The sequence below is a fragment of the Parasteatoda tepidariorum genome, chromosome 9 (assembly GCF_982258835.1).
Source record: "Parasteatoda tepidariorum strain Cologne lab strain chromosome 9, Ptep-v5.0, whole genome shotgun sequence".
Taxonomy (NCBI): Eukaryota; Metazoa; Arthropoda; class Arachnida; order Araneae; family Theridiidae; genus Parasteatoda; species Parasteatoda tepidariorum.
In genome coordinates this window covers 90,774,547-90,798,829 of record NC_141763.1, presented here as the reverse complement: position 1 = coordinate 90,798,829, position 24,283 = coordinate 90,774,547, and the positions used below count along the sequence as shown (strand labels likewise).

The window sequence follows — 24,283 nt, the reverse complement described above, 5'->3', positions numbered from 1 at the left end:
TCTATTTCTCTATAATTTTTTTATGGTATCAATTTCTATTTCTATATCGCTACAAAAATTAACGTCGGGTAGACTATATTTGAGGGTGCCCCTTGATTCTCGCCAAGTTGTGATCGCGGTTGATCGCCAAGCTGGGCGATGTTGAAACCCAATCGTGATTCTCAACGGTTTAGATTTTAGCGTTATTAATATTCAACGGTATGCGTAATTTCAGAGGTCCATTAGTTCTTCGTTAGATACCGGCTGGTAAGGTTACTTTTACTTCTGGTCAATAAGATCGAAGGTATGTGGGCAGTCATAAAAAGGGACTTTATAAAAAAATGTCATCACCAGATCGGTACCACAAACGCCATTTTCGATTCATATTTCGCCGAATTTATGTGACGATGGAGGTACACAGATTCTATTCACGATAAATTTAGACAGTATCTAACTGTTATTAGATAATTCTGTGCACCTAAATCTGAGTATATTCAAGCTTAATGAAGAAGTGAGTTGTTGTTTTTTTCCTTTTCTTTCTGCACCTACTCCATTAATCTTTGCTTCGATTCAAAATCCTTTTTATTGGATTTATTAATTTTGCTTATATTGGGTTCATTGCAAGCTTTATCCGATGTTTTGTTGAAATTTCCAATGTTTTTTGAAATATCATTATGTTTTGGCCGTTATTTCTGTTACCATGGTGTTCCGCGCAAGCAGGAATAGCGCCAAACATAAGTCACCAATCTCGCCAAGGGGCATCCTCAAGTATAATTTTACCTTATCGTCTTCGCTTAAGAAAAAAAAAAGAGCGTGGAAAGAAGAAGAAAAACTTATTATAACAATTATGAACAGCGATAAATATATCAAAGCGTAGCGTTCTATTTACGTATCTAATATGCTGCCACATTTTTAGTACAAAAGTTAAAGTTTTATCCACTTTGATAAATGTAAACTAATGCGAATCTTACAATTAAATTACTAATTCCTTTGTATATCATTGGTTTAAGTTGTCGAAAATTAATATTTCAATTGTAAGGTTCGCATTATCATACATTTATAAGAGTGGAGAAAAGTATATGCATTTTTTAATAGTTTCTTGAATATGGCTCTTTGAAGACGAAAAAGCATAGATTTTCTTACAAAATGACTGATAACTAAGAAACTAATCCAAATTTTTGAAAAAGAAAAAAAATACTTCTTCATTATGTCAAAACACAATTATGTGCCGAGTTTCGTGCCTGGGCGAGGCTTCTGGGGCGATATATTGTGATTACAGACACACACACACAGCCGCGTTTATTATTATGTATAGAAAAACAGCAATGCGAATATATATGTGTGTTAAAATATAAACTACAAAAAAAAAGAAAAAATTAACGCATACATTAACCTCCCACCAAAAATAAAAAAAAATTGTTTCAAAAAACAAAGAATTGCCAAAAAAAAAAAAAAAATTCTAATTTTTATTACTTAAGTAGTGTGAATATATTAGGAGTACAAATTAGTTCGGTCCGTTTTTTTGTGGTCAAAAATGCATTTATTTCAGAACAAAATGAATGAAGATTAATCAAAGTATTGTCTATTGCTGGCTACTACTCTTTCCCACCTCTCAGGTAATTTTCGAATTCCATCTCGAAAATTCTCGTCTTTTGAGCCGATCCAAGTTAGGAGCCAATTTTTGATTTATGCGAAAGAAGAACTGGTGACCTGCAAAATCATGCTGCATCCGTCGGAACAACCAGTAATCAGAAGGAGCAATGTCCAGTGAATACAGCGGGTGCGGTAAAATATCCCACTTGAGCGTTTCCAAATAGATTTTTACGACTTTTGAGACATTAGTCCGACCGTTATTATGCAGAAGAATAACTTTGTCATGTCTTTGCTCATATTCCGCCATTTTTTCTCGCAATGCACGGCTCAAATGAATCAATTGTAGCCTATACCGATCGCCCGTAATGGAATCACCAGTTTGTAGCAGCTCATAGTATACAAAACTATTCACCATTTATCATTCACCATTTACCATTCTTTATTCACCATTAACTTTTCTTGAAACGTCGAAGCCATTCCCTACATGATTTATCAGTTGGAGCATTGTCAACATAAACTTCTACAAGCATTCGATGCGTTTCAGCTGCACTTTTCCTCCAATTAAGGCAGAAACATAAAACTTCCCGCAAATGGTGCTTCATTACCGCAAAATTTGACATATTCAACAAAGTAAAAAACAGGGTTTTTGTATGAAACTCAAAGTGATGTAAACTGAATATTATTGACAGATGCTTAACCTCTCTGAAACCACCGAAACCAGCTGTCACTATATAACATTCATTACAGTAGAGCCATTTTTTAAAAACGGACCGAACTACTTTGTACACCCAATATATTAAAAATATAAACCTCAAAATAAACAAAATTAACACATGCATTAACCTTCCGCCAAAAATAAAAAAATTGTTCCTTATAATTGGTTTTATTTTGATAAACAATTCTTATTTATGTTTGTTTATGAAGGTCAACTTTTCTATTTTTTCAATTTTGCTACAAAAAGCACCATACATGAAATTCGTCCGTCATTATAAAAAATTTGCTCACGTAAGTAGGAGTCAAAGTAGGAATAAGGCAGGCGAAAAAAATTATCTATATTGCACAAATTTGTTTCAAATATTTATAATAAGAACATTTTATAAATGATAAACACTAGTGTTTTACGCATGCATCTACGTTTAATCTACAATTACCGATTTTGAATTCTACTAATTACTTATATGCATCAAATATTTTTCATTGTTCTTTAAAGGTATTTATGAAAAAAAAACTTTCGAAAAAATTTATATTTAATTCCTGTCACTGGACAGAAACACAAATTTACTCTAAAAAATTACTGTGAATTAATTTTTAAACCTAACCGTTGTCAGAGCTTAAGGCTTAGGTCAGTGTTATGTGTTAAGAACTGCCCATTATCAAGAAAATGCAAATTCACAAGCATACATAAGGAACAGTTATTATATTTTCCACATTCATGACATTGGATGCATGAATCTCCATAATTTTATTTCAATTATAGAACATAAAATAGGTATTGAAATGTACCTTTTGGCCAAAGCATCATCTTTAGGCAAAACAAACCCTTTAAAACAAAGTTCACCGTATTGATACAAAGCAATAGCTAATAATCCTTCTTCACCTGAGCGGTAATTTTCAAAATTGATTAATTTTTGCAAATACGACACTCCTCTCGGCTACAAAGAAAAAAACATTATTTGAAAAAAAAGTTCATATTGCGGCACTTTTATAATGGTCCTAATAAACTAGCACACATTGTTTTCGATAAATTAGTTCTGCATCTATGTATGCGAATAGTAATAATGACGAAATATTTCATCGAAATAACAAAATCACAACTGAGGCTTAGAAACAATAGTTGCATAAGAACTTCATTTGAACATCATGCTCCCTAGCGTGCAGTGCTCCCTAGTATAGAAAACCCCTCCTCCTGATTTAAAACAGTTAAAGTCACCATTTACCATGTCTTGAACCGCTCCGTAACCATCAAAGTACATGTAGGCTAGAAATAGCATAGCCCTCGCTTCACAATTTTCATACCTGAAAAGTATAGGCAAAGCTTTTCCTGTATTTCCCTGTAATAGACAAAGCAAATTGTTATTTCCTGATACACTTGACTGTAAAATAGTTTAGTGTTTTGTAAAAGGTGGCAACAACTCAACACCCTAAGTAGTGTAATGAAACAGAGATAATTATTGGTGTAATCGAATACTAAGGACAGTGTTTAGAGTAGTGAAACACTAAAAATGTTCTTTTGCATTACTTTTGGTGGAGAGTAATGTTGTTGTTGTCTTGTCCAGTAGTGCAAGTAAAATTAAATTTGTCCAAAAGTATCTAAAACAGCTTTGGCCACATCAATAATCTCTATGGAATAGAGGAGTTGCTGCGGGGGATCCAGATGGATCTTGACAAGCTTCGCCAGGTGGAGAGTAATAACCTTCTTTTTTGTTGTTCTCCAAGTAACTCTTAGTCAGTAATGTTATTTTTAAGATACAATTTAAATTAGGAACCGTTAATTTGGGATGCATTCTTGCCCAAATTTTTAAGATTAATTTAGTTTGCTAATCAAACATATATCAGAGAGTACAAAAAGACAAATTCGAAATAGGCTTAACAGAACATAAATGGATAGAAATTAAACATTACAGAGATATTTAATACAATTAACAAATATTAGAAAATTAAAATATTACTCAATTAATTGCATTCTTATTAGTCATATAAAAATAAAGATCCATTTTTTAAAAGTGAATTTTTTTTTCTAAAGATGTATAGCAATGTGAGAAACAACAACAAACTCACGACTTGTAAGCAATTTGTTGATGATAATAAATGTTTTATTATACCAAGAACAAGGGATAGTTCCTAGTGTAGTGAAATACCAGAAATGTGTTTTTACACTTCTTGGCGTAAAGTAGCTGAAAATACTAAGAGGAATTCGAACTAGGCTTAGCAGAACGGAAACAAATAAAAATTAAATATCATAAAGTCATTTAATACGGAGCTGTGGCGGCTCAGGGGATAGAGCGTTCGCCTCCCAATGAGGTTATCCGGGTTCGAATCCCAGCAATAGCTGGTTGATACGAACTTTGAACCCGGATCGCATCGAAAGCAGTGTTCACGAAAAATATCCTCAGTGGTAGGTGGATCATGGGTTAAAACCTTGCCGGCAGACTAACCGTAGGAAGTTTTCGAGGTTTTCATTTCCATGTAACGCAAATGCGGGTTATTGTCATCAAAAAGCCCTCCAGAAAGGCAAAATTTATCCCGATCCTGGAGTTCCCTTGTCTTCTGGATTGGGTTCAAAATTACAAGGCTACGGAGATGAAAATTGGTAGTCGTAAACTCAAAATTGGGTGCGCTGTTCACGACGGTTATAAAATACAGTTGACAGACATAAGAGTATAAAACTTTAAGTACAATTATCCGTATTACACAACTAAAAACATGTATTTATTTTAAAACGATGAGTTTTTGTTTCCGCAAATGCTTAGCTGCATCGAAGAGAGCAACAAATTCTCGCCATCTGTTACTCGATTGTAAGCAATCTGTAGGCCAAAGTATGCCAAAATTGACGTTTTCGGAAGCGAAACTAATTCACAAATGGTGGATTGCACGGAGGTTCGTTTACCATTTTTCCGTTATTGGCGTTTAGATTTGACTACTCTTGTTATAGTGTAAATATTGCGTTCATAAAATATTGTGTTCATAAATAAAGTGTAAATATTGCTTATAAAGTGTGAAAAATGTGCATAAGTGCAAATATACTACTCTTATTAAAGTGTAAACATAAGTGTATTTAAATATTGGTTCATAGAGAAGTTCTTTTTTTCTATAACAATAAAAGAACATTTATAATGTTTTTTATTGGCCTTTATTGTAACTTATTTCTTTAAAAATAAGTTATTGTAAGCTTAAAAAAATATACAGGATAAGATGTCGAAGCGTCAAACATGTTGATGATCAATCAAGGGACTGATTTATAATTGGAATACTTTTTTCTATATATATATATATATATATATATATATATATATATATATATATATATATATATATATATATATATATATATATATATATATATATATATATACAAGAAAACACGAAGAAAATTAGGAAAAACAATAAGTTTCATTTAATACGCTGAAGCAGCAAGCAAACAGAACTCATTAGATATGTTCAAAATGAAGAATAAAACAAAGAAAAATAATAGACATAAGAAGAAAAAGGGGGGGGGAATAATAAGTAAAAAAATAACTAACTATACTTAGAAAAAAAAAGGATTAAATTTTATTTAAAAAACCGGAAAAAAAAGATATAATCTTTTCTTCAGCCCACACGATTATATCCACAAAACAGAGTGCTTTCTGATATTGTATCAATAAAGCGGAAGCGAAATATATTAATACAATAGAGTGAGGAGCACTCAAAAATTGTTTTACAAAAAATAACAAATAAAATAGATCACAAAAGTGATTTTGCTACTCGCTTTATAGTCCCCTTTTTAATGTTTCTTCTTTTTATTTTATTTTATTTTATTTTCTGTTTTTACATGATACTTATTTTTACTTTCTGTGATCTATTTTATTTGCTGTTATTTTTTATAAAAAAATTTTTGAGTGCTCCTCACACTATTGTATTAATATATTTTGCTTCGGCTTTATTGATACAATATCAGAAATCACTCTGTTTTGTGGATATAATCGTGTGGGCTGAAGAAAAGATTATATCTTTTTTTTCTTCCGGTTTTTTAAATAAAATTTAATCCTTTTTTTTTTTTTTTAAAGTATAGTTTGTTATTTTTTTACTTATTATTCCCCCCCCCCTTTTTTTTTCTTCATATGTCTATTATTTTTCTCTGTTTTATTCTTCATTTTGAACATTATATATATATATATATGTATATATATAACCGACACAAATGGTTTTATAACCGACGTTGAAAGCCGACCCAATTCTGAGTGAGTTTACGATTATCAATGTTCAACTCTGTAGCCTTCTAATTTTGAATCCAATACAGAAGACAAGAGAACTCCTAGATCAAGCATTGGGACAAACTAGTCTTCGTGGAGAGAAAACCCATTCCGACGGCAAGGCGATTCAAACCATCACATGTTTACCACTGAGTATATTTTACGTGAGCTCTATGGTCCGTGCGAGCCGGGAGCAGAATTCTCATCGACCATTTTACGCTGAGATTTGAACCTGGGTCACCTCACTGGGAGGCGAACGCTCTATACCCTGAGTCACTGCAGTTTGAATCTTCAATCTGCTTGTATGTTGTGACGGCTATTTTCTTTTGGTCGATTATGGTAGAAGCTCTGAAACATCGTCAGAAAAAAAAGAAGCAAATTTTTAAATTAGAAAAAAGAAAGAAAGAACTGTGATCGCTTTATTGCAATCACTGGTTAACCATTGGTCTAATGTCTTTTTTTTCCTGAGCAGTCTTACATGAAAGTCACATTTTTAAGTCATGGGTTTTAGACACTGCATAAATTGATTTTGTAATCGAGTGGGCCGGATTGGTTCTCAATTCCGAATAATATACGTTCTTAAGACGTTGCGAAATTCTTTTCCATTTTTAGTATTCATATTTATATTATAATCGCAAACAAGTGAATGTTAAAATGAACACAAAAAAATTATCAAACAGCAGCAGTCGCCATAGCAACGCGTGGAATGACGACGCATGCGCAGTGTTTACTATTACTCTTGAATACAGTTGAAAATTGTGATGAAGTACGAATAAGGTGAGCACGCCATCAAACCCAAAACAACACCCATTTTGCCAATGGATTAAAAAAAAAAAAAGAAGTAAAAAAAAATTGTTGGCAGAATTGTTGGCTTTCGACTGATCGAAAAATTCCATAATAAAAATTCACAAACGGAAAATGTACCAAATAAATTTTTTCTAAGAAATAATTTTCCTTGCTTACTTCAAAAAAATATTTTTCTGCTTTGGTGACTTCTTTCCAGGATTTTCTACCTTGTCTTATTTTTTCCAGTGACGAATGACTCCCTGCTGCTTTGTTTCTACTTGACATCCTGTTCTAAACTATTTTTAATAATAAAAACATCTCATTTATCCGATGAAAGCTAAACCCCTTGAGGGATTATAAGAAAGCAAAATAATAATAATAAAAATAACGTAACCTTATTTAGAAAGAAAAGAAAAATAAAACGTGTGATTTATGTAATTTACTTTTACACAAGATAATTCGATTTATTCAATGTTATTGGTTGCAGGGGCCATGTTTGCGAGTGCTTTTCCAAGTTGTCGCCAATATGAACATTATCAAACTTGTTTTCATGGTTCTTAAAACCGATTAGTACACCAAATTAAGAATGCAAGAAGGAACTAAAAACTTCTGTGTAAAACATGCATCAAACAATTAAAGGACTTATAATTCTCTGAGTAATTAAAGACTTTGGTACTGTTCGGTAAGCCGAGTGCAAGTAAAAAGCCGCAAAAAAAATAGATCTCCACCAACATTTTTTCATATTTTTATTTCATTTATTATTTCAACACATCAAAATGAAATAAAATGGAAAAAAATATTATTTAAAATTAAACAAAAAATAACAAGTTAACAAGTTAAATATCAAGTTAATAACAAGTTAAATTTCCATTTTGCGCGGCTGACCGAAAAGTACCAAAACTTAATATTTCTGCTTCATTTTTGTTTGTACTATTTGCATACAAACTGCAAAGAATCACAAAGTTAAAAGTTATCCAAGTTAGAATACTAGGTGCCTATTGCTACCATCTCAGTAATTCTTACTGTGCATTAAATTTTCTAAATTTCTTGGTCGAAACAACTTAACTCTATCTTATTTGATTCAGAAGAAGTACACTATGTGATTATTACACCTTATTAACAATAGACACATGTCTTTTTTTCTAAAAAAATCACATGCATTAAAATAAAAATAAATAGTGGCTGTTACAAATTGTTATTTTTTCCAAAACAAAACAGTTAAAAGTTATGACTAAAAGTACTTTTTTCCGAAAATTAACACACCTTTAAGTACCAATTTTATTGTATTTTATTTTATTTTATAACCATTTACTACCAATACTCAACGCCGTAGCCTTGTAATTTTGAACTCAATCCGGAAGACAAGGGAACTACTGGATCAAGTAATGGGAGAAATTTGCCTTCGCGGAGAACTTTTTGAGGAAATTAGCCCGCATTTACGGTACATGGAAAGGAAAACCTTCTACGGTTAGCCAGACGGCAAGGGAACTGTAACCCATGATCCGTATACCGTTGAGGGTATTTTACGCCAGTAAGGTGGTCGGTGCAAGCATATGCAGACTTCGTATCGACGAGCGATAGCTGGGATTCGATCCCGGTTCACCTCATTGGAAAGAGGACTCCCTGAGCCATCACGGCTCACTAGGTACCTATTATTACAATTAATTAAGCATCACTGGTGTCAATAATAATAGTTTGGCGATTTTCCAAAAAATTCCATAACCAAAAGATACTTCATTACGCCAAAGTATTCAATATACTAATCTTTTCAACTAAATAAAGAAGGAGTAGATAAATGATATGAAAGAAAAGCATCTAACTTAATAAGAATAACAAAAAGTATACTTAGTCAGGGATTACATTTAAATAATTTCCATAAATGAATTTTGTTATGTAAACTGACTTGGTCTAACAATTCTTTGCATCATGGTTAGTATAATATGGTTAGCTTATTACTTTATAAAAAGTATTTATGCATATCGTCCCTGTTTTGAAATTTTTTTAAAAGATCTTGTTTCGAAACGTGTTTTTATAAACCCAATGCATAGTTAGTAAACAAGCAAATGAGCAAGTTGAAGTAATTGTTTACTTTAATCCTTATTATAAAAAACCTTCATCGTTAGCATATATAGAGTTGTAAGCATATCTTCGCTCCAGTATAAAACTCAAAGCATTTTGCACATGGCATCTTCATCCAAACTAAAAATAGAACATGTTTGTAAGAAAGGTATGTTGGTTATGCTTTATTTTTGAAATAAAAGAGTCTTAACTTTACTTTTTTTCAGTTCCTTATTATATTGTATTGTTTATTTAAAAAAAAAACTAATGAAAACGAAACATTTATTACGGAGCAAGGTGTATGAACAACATGCTTTAAAATCATTGTTTCATAATTTCTTCAAATAGTTCTATAATTTAATTATAAAATCGTCCAAAAAACAATTTAGTAAAAAATAATTTAGTAATAAGAAATAATTCAGTTTAAAAAAAATTGCAGTGAAGTTTTCTTAATTAGACTAAGAAATAATAAATTTTAAAATAATATGCTTTATCCTTAATTCAGTAGAGTTTCTCATAAATTTCGCGTTCTTATCAAAGTCAAGTAATATGTAAAAGAAGTGCGGTTTTTTTACAGACCAATTGGATAAATTGCTTTTTTTTAACTGATTCAGCTCTTTAAATATAAAGAAGTAAGACAAATTAATTAATTTGCAAATTTTCCAGAAGAAACTTCAAAACTAACGTTTAACAAAAACATTAGCGGTTTTATTTGACTTTTTCAAACTTTTATATAAGCGAACCAAGAGCAGCTATTATATCTTTTAAAATCAAGATAATGAATCTGGCGCTTTTAGGCTATGTATGAATTATTATATATGCTTTTCCTAAACATTGTATGGAATGGCAAATACTCTTTAAGCAAAGTATTATTTAGTGGATGCTAATCATGGAGAAAGATACAGAGTGCAATTTTTTCTTTACTTTCTTTTTTTTGAAAACATATTCCTAAATTGAGGTTCGAAGAAAAATAAAATTTTGTATGATTTTTTTATCTTATAATTTTTTTACACAAAATGTAATTAACTGGCTGGTTTATCTGACTGATATTATAATATCTGATTATGAAAGGCTTTGGTGTTGGAAATGTCGGGCAAGTGTTGTTATTAATATCTGATTACAAAAAACATGAGTGTTTGAAATGTCGGGCATGCATTATTATTAATATCTGATTATGAAAAACATCGGCGTTCAAAATGTTGGGCAAGTATATACCAAAAAACATCCATTTTCCTTTAAATAGCATCAAATGTAAGACCAGGCAAGATTATACTTGGAGGGGACCCTTAACTTTAAAAATAAAATCCGAACCATTTTAGTTGTACCAAGAAATTGCTTTCACCTAGTATTAATGAATCATATTTACATTAATTAAGAATATGGAATTAAAATGTATCGGGTTTTGCCAAATTGTCGTTTGGACCATATAATACCTAAGTAATTTAGAAAATCCATTATTCTATTAGTATTAGTCGTCATTATTCTATAATGTGCAGGTCAATTTTCGTCATTTTATGTAATTTTCGTACTTTGCCGGTAACATACATTATTAGTACATTTTTTTTATATTTAGAATCAAGAAAATAAAGTTATAAACGAATTGAGAGAAAGGATAAAACAATTAAAGTATTCAATTTTTGACACTGAAAACCATAACCGAATGTTACGAAGAGATCTGCTCCGTGCAAATAAAGTTATGGAGAGAGAATTCCCAGAGACAAGCTTAGAACGAATAGAGCAAAGAAAAGAATTTAAGGGACAAGAAGAGGAAGCAATCTATCTTAGGCAAAAGATCGACAAAGTCCGACTCCATATTCGAGAATTAGAAGATGGTCTATCTGAGCAACCACAACAGCCAGAGTGTCATTGTACCGAAAATTCAAATATCGAGAAAATCAAAATCCAGGATGTAGTCTTGGAAATACCATCAAACCAACAAGAAAAATTTAGGTTGTACGAAAACTGTTGCAAAATCAAAAGCAAATTCGAATACTGGAAAATCCGGAATAAAGAATTGAAAGAAGATTCGGATAGGCTGCAACTTCAACTGAACCAGCTTCTACAGAATGAAAAGAACAATCAAGAAATGCAGAACAAGTATCATGATGTGGACAGGGATCTTCGAAATGCCATGAACGAAAAATTACATCTACGCTCCAAACTGGATTGTTCAAAGACGAGAAACTTACAACTCTTGGAAGAATCTGTTTCGTTAAAGGAAGATTTAAAGAAAATGGATATCAAGATAAAAGACGACAATATGCTTCTTGAAGCCCTCACGAGTCAGCAAAATGCATTCCAAGAATTCATAAACCGGCAGAAATTAATTACTCGTAACGGCCACCATCTTTTTCTGAAAGATATGAAAAATATTGAAGTTAAGCATAAAACAACTCTTTCTCAGTATCAAGAAATGGAAGAGGTCATAAAAGAAAACGACGCCATTTTGTCAGAATTCGAAGACCCCACACCACTTCTAATTAATATCACTTTTGAGAATGACCCTGCGAAAATACCTTCCGTAACAACTATGGCATCAGATTTAGAAGGAGTGCAACGTACAGAAGAACCTCTGAAAGAACTAAAAAGCGAGCGTGATATCTGGATATCTGACGTGGAGCAACATCACGCTGAAAATATAGAGTTAAAGGAAACAATATTTGAAAACAACGATCGATTAATCGATTGGATAAACCAGCTTCTTCATTGTGAGACAAAGTTAATCGAAAAGGAGATGGAGGTCAAAAAACTGAAAATGGCGATTGAAAAAGGTGAAAAGGGGATCAAGAAAAAATCCAGAAACTTAGAAAATAGTCAACAAATTGCGACAGAAGATAATACCGTAAAGGAAGCCATTTATTTGATGGAGTCATTTGTTCTTGAGAGGTTTTTGGGCGCCACAGAATCGCTTTCAACCAAATTTATTAATGTGTATGTTGTGACTATTGATAAGATGATAAGACTGTTTGTAGAGAAATTGCATGAAATCCGAAGAGAACTTTTTTCAAAAATGGAGGATTCTACGAACGCCAGTATAACAATAGATGAATCCAAATCACCAGAAATACCAGAGGAGTCTACAAATCCATAGTTCAATTTATAATATTTCAGGGTAATTTGGCAAAAACTACTTTCTGATATGTATATTTTTTCATACTTTGATCCATTTACAATTGTTTCAATAGTCAGAAATAAAGCCTTAAAAAACCAACTTTCAGGATTTTGTCTGTTAAAGATAAGGCTGATTGCAAAATGTCTCTTTCTTTGTAAATCACACTCTAGGAAAAGCAGCTAAGTTGAGCTATATTATTTTTACGTCGAGTCATAATATGGTGCAGATTTTCTGCATCTTTCATAAGCTATGGAATATGCTTCCTGTGAAATGTAACCGTTGTGTTGAGAACCATGTGTGCAAGTGGGACTTATAGAAGTTTACTAACAACGCTCTCCAAAACCACGTGATCCTTCTAAGGTAAATAGAGGGTGTCTGAAATTATGTAATAGTCACGTCTTGAAATCTTGTCACTGTTTTGAGTAGTCTATAATCTTCGTCTTCTTCTTCTTCTTCAGCACGACAGCCCCTCACTGGCCTTGGCTGCCTCAACCACACGTAGCCTCCAACGCCTCCGACTTTTATCCAGTTGTTTATTATCAATACTTTCAGATCTTTAGCAGTGTCATCTAGCCATCTAGTTGGAGGTCTTCCTCTAGCCCGAGATCCCGAAGGATTTTTAAATGTGGCGATTGGGACTGCATTATTTTCTGGACATCTCCAGATATGGCCAAGCCATCTTAATCTATTGCTTCGGATGACCTGCACGATCTGTGGCTGTCCATAGAGTCTATATAATTCAAAGTTGTATCTGAGTCGCCAACTGCCTCCTTCCTGTACTGGGTAGTCTATAATATCAATGTATAAGTAATTCCCTTCATGGCGAGAGGGCAATATTTTTATAGTTGCCCTGTGCATTTATTTAACTGCATGCTCTTTGGAGTTTTTTGACTGTACACTCGGAAAAATTTTATTGGTTAGTTATTATGCTTTCGTTTGCTTGTTTAATTAAAATCATGAAAGAACAAAGGCTTTTAGAAGTATTCATTTTCAGCAATGATGTCTTAAAATGCTACAGTTTATATTTTTACGACCTGGACAGCTTTTCTTCAAACTTAGTATTGTGTTATTATGTTAAAAGGTTTGATAACATGGTTCAATTTGGCACCGTATTAAGGCTTGAGTGATATTCTGGTTCAATAAATTTCAAAATTTTATTCCATTCGATGGTGCAAACGCAGGATATCGAAACAAGAACCGATCATTTTAACATTAAACAATGCAAACTTTGCAAATATAAACTTTAATATAAAAAGTTTTATGTTGAAAAACAATTTGTCTACTTTCCTGAAAAATATTTTTCTGTATTCTGGAATTTTAAGCAATGATGCAGTTGGGCGTGAAAAAAAAGGTTTCAAGATTGCAAATCATATTTTTGACTTTAACTGAAGGTACGTTTTCGTCGTTTTTCTTTAATATTTGTTTTTGATAAAAAATGGAAGTGTAATATTTTTTCTTTTTATTGCACGTGTTAAGAACGAATTGCTTCGGTTACGAATTATGTTGGATATAAGTGAACTATTAGTTTGTTATTACGATTCTATCAAATGAACTAATGCATAATGAATAAAGCGAAACAAAGTGAATAAAGCACAAATAATTATATATATATTATATACGTATACAGGTATTATATGCATAGTGAAATAAAAGAAACTAAACTACGTACTAGAAAGCAAAAGTGATGAATTTATTTGTCTTGAAGAACCGTAAAAAATTGTCATATTATCATTGAGGGCAATGATGCAATTTAATGTTAGTAATTTGTATTAATTGAAATTAAAAAGAACTTATGTACTAAAAAACAAAATTAATGGAGAGAAGATATTTCGTAGTTTTGTGGAACAGTAAAAAATTTCCATGTTATTATTGACACTAATACTTGCTTAATATTGATACTATGTATTAATTGAAATAAAATTAAATAAACTATCTGCTAAAAAGCAAAGTTTATACAGAAAAGGTAGATGGGAAATTCGTTTATGGAAACCGTAGAAAATCGCCATTCACAGATGAAGCTTAATTAATATGTTCTCCGGACTGTAATACAATGTATTACTAGTATTGAGGTAATTGATGCAGTTTTGATAAGAATTCCACAACGGGTTTTTCGAAGTTTCAGAAAATATTTTTCCAATATTAATTGTCAGATAGAGAAAGGATCATGCTTCAAAATCCATATCAAATTCTAATAAGAATTCAATTTTTTTTAAAATGGTTTTAGCTGGCTGCTACTGACAAATAAATGTATTTCATACAAAACTTAAATATTAGAGGGTTATTTAATAAGTACCAAATATATTAATATAGTTATAAAATTTTATCTTAGTATATTTTGTGGTTATTAAACCTGAACCAATACTAAACAGTTTTAATACCGAAACTTTGGAACTAAGTGCTTTACTGCCACTCGAAAAGGATATGTTCCGGAAAAAATTACTTGATGAAATAAATTTGGACTACCATCAGTTGACCACTAGCAATAGCGTAAAGTCAAGTGATGCTAAATGCATTCGATCTTCATTCTAATGGGATGAACTACAAAAAAGAGTTTTGTGTTTACTTTTTCAACGTAAAACCACCGAAAAGTGCAACAAATAATATTAAATTTAAAAAACTATTTTAAAAACTATTTTAATTATATTAGTTGAAAAACTTAGAGCAAAATCAGGTAAGTGACATTTTCAGAACGAATGAAATTTTGTTATCCTAACTTTTTTTTACTAATTTATATGAACGCAACACTAATAATTCTTTGCTTTATTTTATTTACTAATGCCTAATTTTAAATAAAAATAAAGCATACATACTGAAAAATAATGTGGATTATTTATGTTAAAATAAAAGTGAACACAAAACAAAAACTCAAATAAACATATCCACATTGATGCAACCATTTAATGTAATTTTCGCTGATTCATTAATTTCCCTAAAAATATCCCTTACCTGGTTCTTCCATAAAGCTCCTTAATTGTGTCGGTATATGCATTTGATCATGATTTCGAAGTGTTTCTCAGTACTGAATTATTGATTCTCTACTTCTTTTTATTCAAATCGAGTGAAGAACGGGTAATAAAAAATAATGAATACAAAATTGTGAAACATTTTAGGAATTGAGTTTCTGTACTTGTTCTGTATGAACTTTTTGGCGAAAAACAGGTAAGAAGTTTTTATAGTAACCGAAAATTAAAGTTTTTAAAATATTACAAAATAAATCACAATGGTAATCGAAACCGAGCAAAAGGATTAGGCGTTTGGTAATTAATATTGGTAATTCGCATATTTCTTCTTTTTTTAAAAAAGAAATTTTTTTTAAATATATTCTAGAAAAACTTAGCCTTTGAAATGTTCGATCATTGGGAAAGATTTTACTTAGTGGTAGAATAATAAGATTTAAGATATTAACATGTTTTTCCGAAGCTCTGTCGCCATAGAAAATAAAAAAAAGCCACAGTTTAAGTGACTTACACTTGAGGCAAAGTGATAATTTAAAAATTCCAGAGGGGTGCGCCCTCTGCTCGCTAACGCTCGCCAACCCCCGAAAATTGCTACGCAATCTTATACGTTTTGCTTCGCAAACCAAGATCGCTTCGCTCGCTACTAACTTAGGTACATTGCAAATGCACAAAATTCTACTAAATACTAAGTCATTAAAATAAATTTGAATTCAAATAGATGACATGTAATTCGTTTAACCTATTATAAATGTGCTATAGTATAATTCGTGATATAAATCAAAAATCGTCAAATAAATTCGTGAAAAAAAGCGCTTTCGACAAAATACTAAAATAGAGATCTATCGACAAAGACTACTCACTTCTGCCTAGCTTAATAGTATGAGATTGCCGCAGCTGAATGATTATTTCAGTTTCCGTTTTTAAAAGCGCTATATGTTGAGCCACCTCAGCTAGATTTTATTTTATTTTATGACCGCCGTTGAACAGTCGACCCAATTTTTGAGCTTACGACTACTAATGTTCAACGCCGTAGCCTTGTAATTTTGAACCAATCCAGAAGACAAGGAAACTCCTGGATCGGTACCCCCAGAGGTATTGATTTGTTATGGGAACATGGAGGACTTTGAGACTCGACAGATTTAACGTGCATCAGTCACCATTTACTACACGGGGAGTCTTCGACCGGCGGGGACCGAACCCTCGAACTCTTGGACATGGGCCCGGCATTCCACTGACCAGGCTATCCCGGCCTAGTAGCGACAATTTAATTTTACATAGATAAACTAGCAGCGTTACATTACAGACTCAAAGGATGGACATCGACAATAACAGTACAATATAAAATAGCTAGTCACGTCACAGGTATTTTATTTATTTATTTATTTATTTAATTTTTTTTATTTATTTTTTTAAAATTTATTTATTTATTTTTTTTTTTTTTTTTTTACATTTAACATAAATGGCCATCACGGGTAGCTGAAAAGCTCCGGACTCACTGTCTGTCCCCGGGGACTGGGAGCAGGGTCAGTGGTGTGGCGTGCGTGGTGATCAGCCAGAGTGTGTTTTTATGCTGCAGCAATGGTTTGCTTGGAGTCCTGACACCTCGCAATTGTATTTGCTGCCAGTATTTTTACAAAGTTATTATTAGGTTTATGACATATTGTCTGTGATGTTCCTGGTTATAGCTAGAATATTTATTTGTTTTTGCATAATATGCTTGTTTTTGAAACTGTCTGCAAATATCGTTCTGGCTTGTTCATTGGGTTTTTTGAGGTGGTACGATTCAGTTAGTGGGCAGTCATGTAGGTAGTGACTTGGGGTACCTGTGTCATCGCATGGGCATGTGTCTGTGTTTATTCGCTGCATCCTGTGTAAGAATGAGGGGAAGAAGCCCTGTCCAGTAAGGAATTGTATTGCTGCTGGATGGCCTATGAGTCGGTCTGTGTCTACTTTAGGATAGTATGATTTTGTTGTATAGCCTTTTTCATTTTCGTCCCAGTATGCTTGCCAAAGTTTTTGTGTGATCTTTTTAAGTTTATTTCTTAGGCTCGATGGTGGAAGCAGTACCCTCAGCTAGATTTGGCAGGTGACATTTTCAGCGGCAATCATTGGTCGATTTTCCAGCGTTGCCATTCGGGGAGTTGCAATGAGGCATTCTTTTTTGTCGCCGTGTAAGAGAAATATATATACATAGATGTTTATTATTTCGCCGTGAAAAATTATCCAGGCTTTAGAACAGACAAAAAACTTAAATATTTAAAAATGTATTAAACATCTCTAAAAATCGCAAATTTGCGACATTTTCCGCCTACACGAAAATTAACAAAATAACTGCCCTATTTTCAGTTTTTGCAAATTTCTTTAATCCGAGATATACAGCATAGGAGTAAATTTTTAAATATTAAAAAACCTTTTTCATTTTCACAAAACTGTGGTTTTTCTCATTATTGACTTTGTGCACCATTTTCATAATAAGCGCAGGCGGCGCTGGCTTCAGATAGGCTAAGCTGGAACTAACAATCATGAGTAACTGTTACAAACTCACAGCAGTTAATAAAATAGCATATTATTCACAAAAAAGCAACATTTGATATGGCAATGGAGCGTTCAGAAAAAAACTAAATTTCATGTAAATTAAGCTACTTTATCAACACTTAAAAACATCATTGCCTAACTAATATATTTTATACATAGATATGTTTGGATTATTAATATGTCATAATAAGGAAAACAATCTTAGTCATAATTTTTAAATTTAAGAATTAAACGTTAAAAATAAATGTTGCTATCATTTAGAAAAATGTTTTCGAACAAAGAACCAATCCGCTCAAATTGGCACCAACTTGATAATTTTTTGAATTTCTATGAATTTTTCCTCAAAACTTTAAAGCAATAAAATAATGCGCCGTATCACTTATCGAATTTGTTGAAATATAATTCTTTCTTGTCTACATCTTTTAATTAACTTACAGTTATTACTTGTTTATGCATTTTATTGTAACAGTGATATATTTTTGTTTTGTGTGCCAGGCAACTTCGATGCATGATTAGTTTGCTTATGTTTTACATGACTTCGTGCCAGTCCTTGTGTTAAGTGAGAAATCAATTGTGAAAGAATTAAAAGCTTTGCTAAATAATATGGAATGTATCACTTAAGAGAATTCATATTTGATAGGTTGTGCTTGCTCGAAATAATATGGAAAGAACATTTGCTAACGTAAACAAATACCACGTTTCAAGAACCAATCAGAATTTAGGTACTCATACTACGTCACTTGTAGGTATCCCATTTCAGAATTGTATTGGTATGTCAGAAAAAAAATGAGCAGAGAATTTAAAATACCGGAATTATTATATCTCAAACCGTGATTGGGTGGTGACCTTTTATTTTACATGTATCGAAATATTTTTCCAAATAGAGTAAACATCCGACATCAGTTTAATTGTTATTGTTGTAGTAGTCGGCTATTAAGACAGAGGGGGGGGGGGCGATTGTTCTTGTTTTCCAGTGACGCCATCTATAGCCAAGAATTCGACTTCTGCCACACCCATTATCCACGTCAGTTCATAGGGCGAACACATTCATGCATCCATTCATTCATCCATAGATCGTAGTTTTAGCTTGAACCAGAGATTGATCAATCTCCAGTTTAGTACCGCCAGAGTTATGATTTGTTATGGTAACATAAAGGACTTTATGATTCGACAGATTTAACGTGCACCAGTCACCATTTACTGCATGGGGAGTTCTCGGTCGGCTGGATTCGAAGTCCCGTTTACACGAATGTGAGTCCAGCACCCTGCCAACCAGTCTATCCCGATCCATCAGTTTAATTGAGAAAATTAAATAAGGAGGATTGAAGGCATATCTAGAATTTTCACACCAGTCTCTCCCTCTTTGACAGTTGAATTCGGTCGGTAGCGGAGGGGCTGATTGATTTGTTTCCTCTTTTTTTGGGTTAAACGAGATATTTGGTCTACCAGAGCATGTTAACAATTGAATTGGTTGAATTTCATTTTGAAACGTGTAAATGTGTTAGCCAAACTTGAAAATTTTGTTGACCAATTTTAAAACTCACTGCGATTGCTACGACAGGGAGAATTAATAATACATAACATGATTCAGTTTATCTTAAAATATTTATTTGAATAAGTAATATATAATTATTTTAATCACTCAAGACATAATGTATTAAAAATGGAATGGTAATTAAAACTTGAAATTTTCAACTGCTCTTAATCATGGATTTAACACCACCACTTTTCTTTTAAATGTGACTAGTTATGAAATAAGTGTACATTTTTTCTTCAATAATTACCATTATGCCTCATATAAAGTAGTATTAATATATGGATTGAAGTACAAAAAGTATACTTATATCATGGAATAGGTGTACTTTTTGTTTTCAAAAATACCAATATGTCTCAGATAAAGGAGTATTAATATAAGGGCTGAATCCAAAAAAGTACACTTATGTCATGAAATAAGTGTACTCTTTATTTTAAAAAAAAAACCATTATGTTTCAGATAAAGTAGTACTAATATAAAGTTAGCCCTTATAGTACTTAAATAAGTTACTATATAATTATCATAAGTTACATAGTAACTTATAAATAAGTTTAAAAGTTACTTTATAACTTATATACTTATGTAAACTAATATATACTTATTATAAGTTATAGTATACTTATATATATATAAGTTATAATATACTATAACTTATACATATATAAGTTATGGTACTAATATAAGTTTTGAAGCATTGAAAGTGCATGTATATCGTGAAATAAGTGTTTTGCGTTCAAAAAATACCTTTATGTTTTAGATAAGATAATACTAAAATATAAGAGTTGAAGCACAAAAAGTACTTTTCTGTCATGAAATAAGTGTGCTTTTTGAGTTCACAAAAATATCATTATGACTAAGATAAAGTTGTACTAATATAAGGGTTTAAGCACAAAAAGTACATTTATATCATGAAGTAAATGTACTTTTTGTGTTCAAGAGATTACAATATGTCTCAGATAAGATATAATACTAATATAATGTTTGAAGCATACATAAATTACGGCGGAAATAAATTAAATACAAGTAAATGTTACATCGGCAATGCAAGTAATTAAATTACTCAGAGAGCACTTAGGTAAAATGAGCAATTAAAAGCTTTTTATTTGATTTTTCCAGTTCTGTTAGTTTAAGATGATAACGAATTTAATTCAAACGCTCTCTGAATAATTGAGTAAAATGCTTTTATCCTGAAGTTAATTGGATGATTTCAAAATTTATTGAAATATTGCAAAATTCTTTTTTTTAAACAATTTTATTTGAAAATTAATAGTAATTATTCATTCCTCTTTAAATTTATTATTTTCGAAGATTTTTTATTTCATTATCGGCGTTGAGAAACCAACCCAATTTGGATTTGCTACTACTAATGTTCAATTCCGTACCCTTAAAATTTTGAACCCAATCCACAAGACAAAAGAACTCTTGGATCATGTATTGGGAGAAATTTGCCTTCGCGGAGGAGATTTTGATAGAACTAACCCACATTTGCTTTGCATAGAAAAGAAATGACAAACCCCTCTCACGGTTAGCCTGACAGCAAGGGGGCTCTAACCCATGATACGTTTAGCACTGAATATATTTTACGACAGCACTGTGGTCGGTGCGAACCGGGTGCGGAATTCATATTGACCAGCTATCACTGGAATTCAAATCCGGTTCACTTCATAGGAAGGGGAACGCTCTATCCCCTGAGCCACCACGACTCAATAAAACGATATTATAATTTATATTTTTTCTAACGAAATATAAGCATGTGAAAGTTTTGTTGAGTAACCTTAAGAAAATGCTTTCATGAAATTGCTGGCGCACAAATGATTAAAGAAAAAAAAAAAATACAAGAATATTTCGACAAATCTTTTTCTTCTTTTTAACGAAACATTAGTACACAAATATTTTGAAGTGTAACTAATAAATCATTATTCACATCAGAAATAAACAACTAAAAATAGTAATTAAATATGAAATAAAGAGTAACAAAATAATACTCATTATTAAAAACTAAAATAATGATTATTAAAAACATAGACAGAAAATCCTACTTATTGTTTTTAAATTAAGAAATCAAAGCATAACAAAATTAAATGGTTAAAAAATAATTATTTCTGCTGAAGTATTCATACTTTTTTTTAAATTAATTAATAAAAAACTGTATTAAAAATGTCTACATACATATTTAGATTCCTTTTTTTAAATCCACACAGCTTTTATTCTTCCACACTTTAACCATAAAACAATAATTTTAAGGCTCTTTTTCTGATTTTTTGCAGAATGTAATTATAGAAATATTTTGATGAGCAATTTTGAAATATTTTTTTACCAAAAAAAAGTTTGAAAATAAATGGATAAAAATTGAAGTTAAAGCAAAAAAAAGATAAAATAAAAGCTAATAATTTTAAATGCTACCAATCACTTAACTAAAAATAATTAAAAAAACAGGCTTAAGCTTGTTTTACATTCCTTTGTATAAGCCCATTCGAAAACTAGAATAATATGCAACGAATTTAACTCAGGAAATTTAATTTATATGCTCATATTTCCTTTTTTTACTATTAAATCTTCTCCATCAGCTTTTATCCTTTCGTACTTTAATCATAAAGCAATATTTTTTCTCATCTTTTTCTGATTTTTAACAAAATGTAATTATAGAAATATTTTGATGAGCAATTTTGAAATATTTTTTTACCAAAAAAAAGTTTGAAAATAAATGGATAAAAATTGAAGTTTAAGCAAAAAAAAGATAAAATAAAAGCTAATAATTTTAAATGCTACCAATCACTTAACTAAAAATAATTAAAAAAAACAGGCTTGAGCTTGTTTTATATTCCTTTGTATAAGCCTATTCGAAAACTAGAATAATATGCAACGAATTTGACTCAGAAAATTTAATTTATATGCTCATATTTCCTTTTTTTACTATTAAATCTTCTCCATCAGCTTTTATCCTTTCGTACTTTAATCATAAAGCAATATTTTTTCTCATCTTTTTCTGATTTTTAACAAAATGTAATTATAGAAATATTTTGATGAACAATTTTTAAATACTTTTTATCAAAATAAAAAGTTTGAAAATAAGTAGATAAAATTAATATTTAAAAAGCAATTAATATCTAAAATAATAGCTAATAACTTTAGATGTTACCAATAATTAAAATTAAAATAATTGAAATTAAAATAATTAAAATTAAAATAATTAAAATTAAAATAATTAAAATTAAAATAATTAAAATTAAAATAATTAAAATTAAAATAATTAAAATAAAAATAATTAAAATTAAAATGATTAAAAAACAGGCTTAAGCTCTTTTTATATTCCTTCATATAAGCATAATCAAAAACTAGAATAACAAGTGAAAAACTTGATTTAGAAAACTTTACTGATAAATTCATATTTCTTTTTTTATTAAATCCTCTCCGTCACCTTTCATCTTTCAACAATTTAACCATATTAATAAAACAATATTTCAACTTGTCTTTTTTCTTATTTCTAATAGAAAATATGCATACGAAAATTTTGTTGAGTAACCTTAAAGTGCATCCCCATAATTAATGGCAGAAAAATAATGATAAAACACAAACTCGATTAAAGATGAGCGCTCCAACTAATTTAAGTTCTCACTCTAAAACTCCAAAATTCTTTCTCTTTGGTGGCGCCACCATCGACCACTTGTTAGCGCAAGTGCACTTCACCTCAAGGCGCGCAGGCCTTGCTGAATAATCTACGATAAGGGGTCTTTAGTAAGGCAGACGATAGCGTGTACCCGCTATCATTTGATAAAAAAAAATAATAAGCGAGCATTTATGCAGAATTTTTGTTTTGAATTTAAAATTGATAATTTTTTTTATTTTTAAAGGTGTTGAAGATAAAACTTAGTTTAAAAAGTATTTTTCATTAAAAATTGTTCAACAGGTTCAGTCAAAAAAGTGCGTTGTTGAAGAATTCGTAGAATAAGAATTAAAAAAAAGTAGTTTTGGCACTTCTTCTAAGAGGTAGGATAAAATACTTTTGAATATGCATGATTTTTATATTATTTACAGTACTTGGTGGTTAAAACCTGCATGATTTAGCTTACAAGTAACTATGAAAATTTTATGGATGAGTTTGATTATGTCTACGAAAATTGTAAACAACAGTAATCAAAAGGAAAGTAAATAATATTTTGCTATATATTTAAGGAGAAGACAAAAACCGAAGGTTTCAGGTTAAAAAAGAGAAAGATCGAATAAGAAAAAAAATAGTTAAAGTTAAGAAGAATCGTGTAAATAAAGTATAAAACCAAAAATATATTTACCAAAATAGATTTTCTGTTGTAAAAAAGGACAACATTGAGAAAAAAATTAATTTGTTCAGACAAAAACGTTAATTTTCTTAATGTGTCAAACAATTACATTATTTATAATAAAGTTTAAATCTGCCTAATTTAGTGAAACCTCTGAAAACTATATCGGTAAGTTATCTTCAAAAATTAATAATAAAACTAAATAAAGAAAGCGTAAAATGAAATCACATTTTGCAATGTAATTAAGAAGAATTTAAAAACAGAGAACTATTGTAAGGAAAAGATTAAAATAAAAAAAGATTAAAAGAAAAAATGTAGATAAAAAAGAATAGATGATAAAACTGAAAAATTATTATAATATAATTTACCAAAAAATGAATGTATTTACCAAAATAAATTTTCTACTGTAAAGGAAGACAAAATAAATAATTAAGACAAAAATATTGATTTCCCTTTATTTTTATAACAAATACATTATTTACAGTATTCTAAAAGTTTAA

General features: G+C 30.7%; 2 protein-coding genes across 3 annotated transcripts in view; one reads left to right on the top strand and one right to left on the bottom strand.

Moving 5' to 3' along the window:
* Nucleotides 1–24,283, bottom strand: part of LOC107436811 (LRP2-binding protein) — a 44,545-nt gene that overhangs the window by 4,599 nt on the left and 15,663 nt on the right. Inside the window, exons 1-3 of one of the 2 annotated variants that reach the window (XM_087152333.1) lie at nt 7,488–7,625; nt 3,510–3,623; nt 3,076–3,224 (exon numbers count right to left, since the gene is read on the bottom strand). In XM_087152333.1, the coding sequence (XP_087008459.1) occupies nt 3,076–3,224; nt 3,510–3,623; nt 7,488–7,595 (371 nt within the window). In that variant the 5' untranslated portion in view covers nt 7,596–7,625. Of the gene's footprint in view, nt 1–3,075; nt 3,225–3,509; nt 3,624–7,487; nt 7,626–24,283 lie in introns of those variants that run through there. The other variant, XM_087152334.1, reaches the window with a different exon arrangement.
* Nucleotides 22,877–24,283, top strand: part of LOC107437267 (synaptic vesicular amine transporter-like) — a 95,898-nt gene continuing 94,491 nt past the window's right edge. Inside the window, exon 1 of the mRNA XM_087152331.1 lies at nt 22,877–23,493. The gene's annotated coding sequence lies outside the window, so the exon portion shown is untranslated. The remainder of the gene's footprint in view (nt 23,494–24,283) is intronic.